Raw genomic sequence first — 10,746 nt, 5'->3', positions numbered from 1 at the left:
TGACCCTGGCTAACCGGCTTTGAAATGCAAGAGAAAGTTGATTAGGGTCTGATTTCTGCCTTCAAGACTGCCCCAACCACTGCCTGAAATTCCTCCATTAATGCCCCTCTTTGGGGATGCCTCTCTAGGATTTCACTGTTTAGAATGTGCATACCCCTGGGAGCAGTGACACTTTTCCATCCGCTCTGCCTGAGCGCCTCGGGATTCCAGCAGGTCCTGAGAGAGGATCAAACAAAACATTTGGGGGTGTGGTGGGGTGCCATGATGGGAGAGAGTATAGAAGCGAGGACTTGGGTTATGGAAAACAAACTTTTCTACCCATACTGTGGTGACAGTCGGATGGCTCTGTGGGCCTGGCCCCTGCCTGGGTGAGGGGGCACTTGCCCTTCTCACCTGATGGTCTTGACCTGACTTCTAACTTCACCGAGGCAGCCTGGGAAATCCAGGCTCTCCTCAGAATTTCACCTGTCTTTGACTCCTCTCACAGATGTGGGCTAAGGGTTTTTGGGGGGCACTGCACCTGGGATCAGGAGCTGCTGGGAACAGGGGCCCAGGCAGAGGGCCAGGTGCTCCTTCTGGCCATTTCTGGGGCATGGAAGGCCTCTTAAGGGTTTTATGCTTAAGGCTTCAAGTTGGCCCTGGCCAGAGTGCACAGCTGGTGCTCAGTGGCTATGATGGCCATGAGAGAGCTTGGGGAGGGAGTCTTTGCAAAGTCAGGGAAAGCCCTCCTCATTCTTTTGTGATTTCAGGGGAAAAGAGGAGCATTACCTGACCCCTAAATTTGCTCCCTCTGTTGGCTCTGCCTTTCCACAAAGGGATTTCTTTGAAAAAATAGGGTCTGACAAAAAATAGCCATCTTTCCATCCTAATGGTGGAGTAGTGCTCCACCGTTGCCTCTCACCCTCTCCTCCAGGGAAAGGAAGACTCTGTTGTCTATTCATTTATCCCTGCCCTGCCAGTCCATTCTCTGTTAAAAGGCTATTCTAAGTCTGAACCTCTTGAGAGTGTGAAGAGCTGGTGGGACATATCCAAGTGAAGAGAAGGGAGCATTGCGGAGGCCTGGCCAGGGTTCAGGAGCAAACAATGGTGACACTCTAAGACTACCCACAGCTGGAAGACTCACCTCTCCTAGGAATGCAAGGAGATTTGGAGAGGCTGTGGCCATGGAAAGGGCTACAGGGTAAGATCCACGGCCACAGGAGGACACGGAAACTGCACTTCTCACCCTCTGGTCTTTGCTGGTGCTTCCCATGGACTGTGCCCAACAGAAAGCCAGAGGTGAGGGGAGCCCAGGGGATGCAGTCCCCAGGGGTCAGCCTTCTAGGACCAGAGAAAGAACAGAGAATGGACTGGCGGGGCAGGGATAAATGAATAGACAACAGAGTCTTCCCTTCCCTGGAGGAGTGGGTGAGGAGGCAATGGTGGAGCGCTACTCCACCATTAGGATGGGAGACAGGCCGGGCACGGTGGCTCACGCCTGTAATCCCAGCACTTTGGGAGGTGGAGGTGGGCGGACCACAAGGTTAAGAAATCGAGACCATCCTGGCCAACACGGTGAAACCCTGTCTCTACTAAAAATACAAAAATTAGCCAGGCGTGGTGGCACGTGCCTGTAATCCCAGCTACTCGGGAGGCTGAGGCAGGAGAATCACTTGAACCTGGGAGGCGGAGGCTGCAGTAAGCCGAGACCGCACCACTGCACTCCAGCCCAGCAACAGAGTGAGACTCTGTCTCAAAAAATAAAAAAATACAAAAAAAAATAAGGAGTGGGAGACAGAGGCCAATTATGGCACTACTCCACAGGTAGAGAAAGCCCCCCTTATCTGTGGGTTTGCTTTCCATGATTTCACTTACACCAACCACAGTTCCGGAAATAAATGATTCTGACATATGGTCAGAAGGTCAATAGCAGTCTAATGCTACGTCATGATGCCTGCGTCATTCGCCTTACTTCATCTCATCATGTAGGCATTTTATCATCTCCTGTCTTCACGAGAAGGGTGAGTGCAGAACAAGAAGGTATTTTGAGAGAGAGAAGAAAGAGACACACCACATTCACACAACCCTTATTATAGTATATTTTACAATTGTTCAATTTTATTTTTAGTTATTGTGGTTAAGCTCTTAACTGTGCCTAATTTATAAGTTAAACTTCATCATAGGTGTGTATATATAGGAAAAACATAGTACTGCATATATAGAGTTTGGCACCATCCACAGGAGGTTATTCCCCACAAATAAGAGGGGAAAGGCTGTAAATAAAAGTCAGGAGTGGAGAAAAAGCCCCTCCCCCATCCTTCTCTATCTCTATCTATCTATCTATCTATCTATCTATCTATCTATCTATCTATCTATCTATCTATTTCTCTATCTATCATCTATCTATCATCTATCTATCTATCTATCTATCTATCTATCTATCTATCTATCTATCTATATCTATCTATCTACCTGCCTGTCATGTATATCTGTCTATAAATTCTAGGGAAAAATCAGACGCCGTCTAGAATAGCAGCAAGTGCGGGTTTTAGAACCAGGCCACTGAGTGCTGGCTGGGCCACTCAGCAGCTGTGTGAGTTTGAGCTGTTACTTTATCTCTCCAAGGCTCAGTTTCCTCATTTTGCAACGGTAGCAATGGTAGTTAGGAGAGTTAGATGACTGGATATGTGCAAAGTGTTTGGAACAGTTCCTGGCACATGGTAGGTGGCTATGTCAACAATTCTTCTTTTGTTTGCTAAAATTTTTTTTTTGATTGTGAATGAAGACATTGCCAACTTACATATATCATTTTTATTTGGAGTATTTTTTCACCTTGCAGTGGTCCTGAGAAATTAAAAAATGCATTAACTTTAGCTCTGTAAATAACACAACTTAATATTAAGGTTGGATTGGAAATTTCCCACATTTAGATATTTCACTAAAAATCAAAAGACAATTTATCAGTTTTATGTAGTGAAATCTTAATAAGTATTTAACTTTTTAATAAGTTAAAAGATAAAGACTGGCAAATAATCACAAATGTCAGAACATGAAAGTAGCATTTTTTTCCATAGGAATATATAAAATAAATATCACCTATCCTTACTCAATATTTACAAAATTAAATACAAATTTTTGTTGATGGAAGATGTTTTAAATACTTTGATATGTGGAAAACTTCATTATCTTTAAAAATCAGGTTCAAATGCTTTCAAGTTTGATGCGTGATAGCATTTTCTAAATAATTCTCATTACTCTTCTGTCCCTGAAGACATAGCTTTCCCCCCCATCTATTGATTGGATAAGTATTTTGATAGTTTCTGTACTCTTTTCAATTAACCATTAAGAGGTTAAAAGGAGCCAAAGGCTTTATTTGGGGGAATATTGGACGTTTAAATTGGCTAGTTGGAAAGAAGCCATTCCTTTTTTCCTAAGGTTTTGTTTAGTTTTGTTTTTTCTTCCTTTCATTTTTTAAAAATCAAGAATGGCAGGAATGAAAATTCAGACAATTTGATCCAGTATTATGCTAAAATTAAATTCAATGGCTGGATGAATTTTCTACTACAGTATAGAGGTTGGAAACCATTAGGAATGTGGTGAAAAACTATGGCAGAGAAGGTGGAATTCAACCACAAATTCTGAGTGGATAGAGAAATAAACAGAAAAATTACTGTAGTTAAAATGTTGCAGTTAAACGCACTGTTAGCAATGTCCTATTGCCAACATTAGAATTATATGCTTCATCACTGTCTGGTTACTAAGACAGTTCTGTGAGCAGGTGGTTCATCTCTGACACAACTAAGTTTCAGAAAAATCGATACGTTATATCTGGTTTAGATCAGCGAACACTAAGTATGCATACCAGTCAGCTATAGTTTCAATGACACAATGGAAACATTAGGTAGTATAGCTGTAGGACAAGGTCACATACTTATTTAAATAGCAGCCATTTAATATCATGCTCTGTGATGTTTAGCTATGCAATCCACCCACAACAGCTTTTAAAATTATGTTAAACTATGGGATGAGAGGGGGACAGGTTGTTTTGGTCGGAGAAGGAAATACTAAAAAATGTCACAAAAGGCATTTCAAGTATGATGACATACTACCTAAATACCATGCATATCTTTTTCAAATTAAAAGAGAAAACTTTTTACATATTCTATTTCTTAAAAATAAAGGACCGTGTGTGTGTGTGTTTAACTTAGAAACTAGTATTTCATTTGCTCCACACTGAAATGAAACTTCAATGGCAAGCAGCAAATAATGTAGAATAGTCAGTGAAAGTATCTTTGTTAGGAGTATATAAAAACCAAGGAGTAGGCCGGGTGCAGTGGCTCATGCCTGTAATCACAGCACTCTGGGAGGCTGAGGCAGGTGGATCCCTTGAGGTCAGGAGTTTGAGACCAGCCTGGCCAACATGGCAAAACCCTGTCTCTACTAAAAATACAAAAATTAGCCTAGTATGGTGGCACACACCTGTAATCCCAGCTACTTGGGAGGCTGAGGCAGGAGAATCTCTTGAACCCGGGAGGTGGAGGTTGCAGTAAGCCGGGATCATGCCATTGCACCCCAGCCTGGGTGACAAGAATGAAATTCCATCTCAAAAACAAAAAACAAAAAACCCTCCCAAAAAACCAAGGGGTAAACAACTCATAGAGAAATAATAATGGGCAAAAAACCAAGAGGAGGCAGCTTGACAGTTCTAATACAGAACTTGTATGACCACTTCCTTTAAAGTATACTAAATAAAGAATGGCAATATGAATTAGTTATCCAAGGAGATAGGAGACATTCTGAAGCAGCATTCTCAGTTACTTCATTTTTCAGAAAAACAAGTTTCACCCATCAACGTCCAATTAAGACTTCTAGTCTTCCAAATATATTAGAAAGTACAGTTAATCACAGCAAAACTTGCAAACAACCGAATTTAGTTCTGGCCTGAGCCAGGCCTATTTACATATTTGAATTTGTCTCATTTTCACCTTTCTTTGTTACACAAATGTTTCTATTTTAAAGGCATATAGAAATTTACAAAATTTGCAAGAAATGTCTTTTTAAATGTACAACTTCAACAACTAATAAAAATGTGAACATCCAGATACAGTTAAGTTTCAAGTCAGGATTTTTTTATGATGGGTTTATAAAAAATTAAAGAAATACTCTCTTCAGTTTCAGACATCTGGGTACTGGTGCTATCAAAGCAAATTCATGCCCTCAGTCGCTACTGTGATGAGAACAGTTGAGTCTCAGATTGCTGTACCTCATATATCAGGAAGTGGCATGTTCAGTGATATTGCTAATTATACTTATGTAGATGCAGCTGTATGGTTTAACACTTATATGAAAGTTGTATGAATTTGTGTAAAGAAACATGTAGTTTTAAGATGATGTCTTTAAATAGATATCTTAGCTGTTAAAACTAAGTGATATATCTGCACTATATACCCAACAATAAAAAGGAACAAACTAGTGATACATCCAAAAACTTGGATGGATCTCAAGGGAGTTATGCTGAGTGAAAAAATACCAGTCTCAAGAGGTTACACACTGATTTCATTTATATAACATTCTCTAAATAACAAAATGACTGAGATGGAGAACAGTTAGTGATTGTCAGGGATTCAGGAGAGGGACAGGGAGGTGGCTACGATTATGAGAGGGCAACACAGGGGATGGTTGTGATGGAAGTGTTCTGTATCTTGACTGTGGTGGTAGTCACAAGAATCTACACCCAGGGCTGGGCACAGTGGCTCATGCCTGTAATCCCAGCACTTTGGGAGGCCGAGTGGGAGGATCACTTGAGCCCAGTAGTTTGACAACAGCTTGGCAACATAGTGAGACCCCATCTCTATTTAAAACAACAACAACAATAACGAAAGAATTTACACACATGCTGACATTGCACAGGACCAAATACATACTTCGTCTCAGGGCACCAATGACCTTCCAGGGACCATCTTGTTGGCCTGTTTCCACAAAGTCCTCCAAAGATGATCACTATATGCTTCAGATCAACTTTCCACACTATGCAGAGAAGGCACTACTAGTATTTTTTTATTCTTCATTAAAAAAAAAAAAACTCTCTTGACAAACCACAATCTCTAGCTTAAATGTGCTTGGAAATCACAGAAGGAAACAGAAAGCTAACATATAGCTACTAGTATTTTTGTCTGTCTGTATTTTTGTAAATTAAGATAAAAGATAAATCAAATGTTCCTAGCTTAAATTAAGTCAAATCAGAAGGAATAAATCAGATGATATAGCAAACACTTCCTCTTGACACCTGCAATTTCTAAAAGCATTAGGAATATTTTTATTAAATTCAGAGAAAGCATTAACTACAAATAAATACGTGACGTTTTCTAAAAGGCTGCTTTGTGATAAAGTACATATAGTGTTCATGGTTTCTTTAAAGTGCTAGATTGTCTCTGGCTTGAGAATCATCTATTGTTTTCCAGTGTCTTTCAACACAACTCCAGCGCTGTTGTCAGGAAACACTGGCAAAGGTGTAAATGTGGGCCAAACATCTGAGATGGGTTTCAAAAGAAGATGCTGGGGCCCACCAGGTCCAAGTCCAGCTGGGTTAATAAGAGGTACAGCTGCCGAGCGAGGAGCCAAAACCGGATTTACCTCTCTTCTTCTACCTGACCTGGATTCTGCTGTATCTTTAAAACTTTCTGGTGCATTTGTGTCTAGTTTTCTCCTTCCTGGTGATTCTAGAGGTTTCATATCATGAACAGAAAGCTTTGGTGGTGGAACAGATGAATGAGATTCTGTTTCTAGAAATTTAACAAAACGTTCTGAAAAAGAACTATTAAGCACAGATTGCTGATTTGGTCTCAAAGGTGTGTTGGGAACACTTTTTGATCCTCTTCCAAGCCACCCAGTCATCCACCTGGTAACACTGCCCTGATCGTCATGAAACAACTGCTCCATCTCCTCCCTTCTGACCCCCAGGATGCTGCCCATCAACCGTAACACTTCCTGACGCTGATTTTTTGGCATGTGGAAATGACTGATGAAGAGGTTTCTCATTAGGACTTTGTCCACTTTTCCTTCTAGGCTGTTTGCTAAGTTCACCAATTTCTTTTGTACATCATCCAGCATTTCTTGTTGGAACTCATTTTGTTTTTTAAGTTCTTCAATTTGTTCTTCTTTTAGATCTAACTGTTCTGTGAGTCTTGATGCTGAATCCAATGCAGCATCTGCTTCATCCAAACGTTCCTGTAATATCACTTTTCTTTCCAAACTTTCTGCCTTTTTCTTCCATTCAGCTATAAGCTGTTTTTGCTTTTGTAGTTCAGCAGAATACATAGATTTTTCCTCTTTTTGGAAATGCTGTAGTACCATCTGCAGGTTGGCCAGTGACAGAGCATACTGCTTTACTTGTTGCTGAGAGGCAGAAAGCAGCAGCGCAGTTTCATCCCTTTGCTTGGAGACTACATTCAATTGTTCTTGCAATGACTCTACCTGCACATTGGCTTGATGACTTGCATTTTCCATTGCAGTAGAGGATGAAACTAGCTTTTCCTCCAATACTGTGACTTTCTTTCTTAGTTTAGCGTCTCTATCTTCTGAGGCCAAAGCTTCACTGGTATAAGAACCTTCTGATTCTAAAAGATGATTACGCAGTCTCTCTAGCTTCTGGTTTGACTGAAATTCTTAGTCATGTAAACATTGAACCTGTCTCTGTAGGGCAGTGTTTTCCATTTGTTTTTGTTTCAGGGCCAACATGACTTGGTCTCTCCTGTTGAAATACAACTGTCTTCTCCTGCACTGATTTAACTGCATTTAAAAGCTGTTTCTTTTCCACATTTAGCTGTTCTTGTTCTCTCCTCAAAATATCTCTACCATTTTCTGCAGAAGATAATTTTTTATTTATATCTTTTATTTTATCCTCAAGTTCCTCAATTTTTTTGGTAGACTCCACTTTTTCTGTTTGTAGAAGTTGAGTAGTTTTTTTGCATCTCATAGACTTCAGAGTGATCAATTTCTGTAACTCCAGAGCCACCTTATTGTAGCAGATTTTTGAGTTCTTCAGTTCGTTCTTCATAGTCACTTAATTCTTCTCGATGTCGTTGACTTATTTCTGTTGATGTGCATTGTGCAGTACTGATATTTCATGTTGATGGTCATCAATTTCCTGACTTTGGTTCTGTTTCAGTTCCTTAATGATATTTTGTAGTTTGCATGTTTCACTTTGGGCAGAGCTATGTGTTCCTCATGCTTTCAAAGTCTGAGCAATATGCCTCCAATAGCCAACTTCAGACTCAAGCCTTGAAACTTCATTTAAGAGTCGGTTTATTTCTTGTTGGGACAAAATTGTGTCCTCAAAGTCCATGTCATCATCATGGAAAGCTGAAGAATGATGACTAATCACATAAATGAATGAAGCTGCAGTGGTTGCTGGTACATCGCCAGCTGCTGAAGGTACTGACTGAGCAGCTGACTGCAGTTTCAGCAACTGATCCTGGAGGCAATCTGTCTGGCTTTAAGATGTCTGATTTCTACCTCTTTTTGTTGAAGTTGATTTCAACTTCAACAAAAAGCATTGTAGAATGCTTTTTAAACATTAAAAAGCATTAATAAACAGCATTGTAGAATGCTGGTTTATTTGAAGCTCTGATGCTTCATATTTCACTTCTAGATCTGTACAAAGTTTCTTAAGCCTTTCATTCTCTGATCTCAAGATTGAATGAATGGCTTCAATTTCCTTTGTCCTGGAATCAGGTAATTCTGCTTCCACTTCCTCTGAGCCCTCCATCAGCATAACCTTTGTAAAGTTTGAAATCTGGCCAGTGAGGGAAGCCAGGCTGCCCCCGACTTGACCCGGAGACTGGCCCCATCTGGAGCCGAGGCTCCCAAGCCAGGACGACATCACGGCGACTTTAGTGAACTACCTGGTCCACTTGGAAAAAAAAGGTTTAGTGCCGTCGGATGATCCGACCAAATATCCTTGAATGCCTGCCTTCATGAGACTAGTCCAAAACACTCAGGATTCGATAACATAAGGCGGGGTTCCCAGGCAACGCCTGCTCCTAGTTCTGCTTAGAAACGCAGAGGCCTAGCCTGGGACTTTACCAGGTGCCCGCCTCTAGTGACACAGTCACCCATGCAGGGCTTCTGTTCATTCCCAGGAATTCCCATCGTCCAGATTGGGTCACTTCTTCATCTGCTCTAGTGAGTTTCTCCAGTTCCATGGGCAACTCCTGCCAACTTGACACCGCTCCCATGACACCTGCCAACAATTCTGCCAATAATTCTTTCTTTTTTTTTTAAATTTTACTTTAAGTTCTGGGATACATGTGCAGAATGTGCAGGTTTATTACATAGGTTTACATGTGCCATGGTGGTTTGCTGCACCCGTCAACTTGTCATCTACGTGTTCAGCCCAGCATACATTAGGTATTTGTCCTAATGTTCTCCCTCCCCTTCCCCCAACTCCCCCACAGGCCCCGGTGTGTGATGTTCCCCTCCCTGTGTCCATGTGTTCTCATTGTTCAACTCCCACTTATGAGTGAGGACATGCGGTGTTTGGTTTTCTGTTCCTGTGTTAGTTTGCTGAGAATGGTGGTTTCCAGCTTCAGTCATGTCCCTGCAAAGGACATGAACTAATCCTTTTTTATGGCTGCATAGTATTCCATGGTGTATATATGCCACATTTTCTTTATCTAGTCTATCATTGATGGGCATTTGGGTTGGTTCCAAGTCTTTGCTATTGTGAATAGTGCCACAATAAACATACATGTTCATGTGTCTTTATAGTGAAATGATTTATAATCCTTTGGGTATATACCCAGTAATGGGATTACTGGGTCAAATGGTATTTCTGCTTCTAGATCCTTGAGGAATCACCACACTGTCCTCCACAATGACTGAACTCATTTACACTCCCACCAACAGTGTAAAAGCATTCCTATTTCTCCACACCCTCTCTAGCATCTGTTGTTTCCTGACTTTTTGATGATCACCACTCTCATGAGCGTGAGATGGTATCTCATTGTGGTTTTGACTTGCATTTATCTAATGACCAGTGATGATGAGCTTTTTTTCATATGTTTGTTGGCCACATAAATGTCTTCTTTTGAGAAGTGTTTGTTCATATCCTTTGTCCACTTTTTGATGGGGTTGTATTTTTCTTGTAAATTTGTTTAAGTTCCTTGTAGATTCTGGATATTAGACCTTTGTCAGATGGATAGATGGCAAAAATTTTCTCCCATTCTGTAGGTTGCCTGTTCACTCTGATGATAGTTTCTCTTGCTGTGCAGAAACTCATTAGTTTGATTAGATCTCACTTGTCAATTTTGGCTTTTGTTGCAATTGCTTTTGGTATTTCAGTCACGAAGTCTTTGCCCGTGCCTATGTCCTGAATGGTATTGCCCAGGTTTTCTTCTAGGGTTTTTATGGTTTTAGGTTTTAAGTTTCAGTCTTTAATTCATCTTGAGTTATTTTTTGTAAAAGGTGTAAGGAAGAGGTTCAGTTTCTGTTTTCTGCATATGGCTAGCCAGTTTTCCCAGCACCATTTATTAAGTAGGGAATCCTTTCCCCATTGCTTGTTTTTGTCAGGTTTGTCAAAGATCATATGGTTGTAGATGTATGGTGTTATTTCTGAGGCCTCTGTTCTGTTCCATTGGTCTATATATCTGTTTTGGTACCAGTACCATGCTGTTTTGGTTACTGTAGCCTTGTAGTATAGTTTGAAGTCAGGTAGCATGATGCCTCCAGCTTTGTTCTTTTTGCTTAGGATTGTCTTGGCCATATGGG

General features: G+C 40.8%; 1 protein-coding gene across 1 annotated transcript; it reads right to left on the bottom strand.

The window, feature by feature from the left end:
• Positions 1–2,382: 2,382 nt before the first annotated feature.
• Positions 2,383–9,465, bottom strand: LOC101142341 (thyroid receptor-interacting protein 11-like). The gene has a single exon (XM_055358933.2). The coding sequence runs from the start codon at positions 7,483–7,485 to the stop codon at positions 6,427–6,429; it is 1,059 nt and encodes a 352-aa protein (XP_055214908.1). The 5' UTR covers positions 7,486–9,465; the 3' UTR covers positions 2,383–6,426.
• Positions 9,466–10,746: the final 1,281 nt, after the last annotated feature.

Source organism: Gorilla gorilla, chromosome 10, assembly GCF_029281585.2.
Source record: "Gorilla gorilla gorilla isolate KB3781 chromosome 10, NHGRI_mGorGor1-v2.1_pri, whole genome shotgun sequence".
Classification (NCBI taxonomy): domain Eukaryota; kingdom Metazoa; phylum Chordata; class Mammalia; order Primates; family Hominidae; genus Gorilla; species Gorilla gorilla.
The sequence above is the reverse complement of the archived record's forward strand: the minus strand, read 5'-3'. Positions and strand labels throughout refer to the sequence as shown.

Coding starts and splice junctions, on each gene's coding strand:
- LOC101142341 (XM_055358933.2), bottom strand. CDS start 7,485: ATGGAAAATGCAAGTCATCAAGCCAATGTGCAGGTAGAGTCATTGCAA.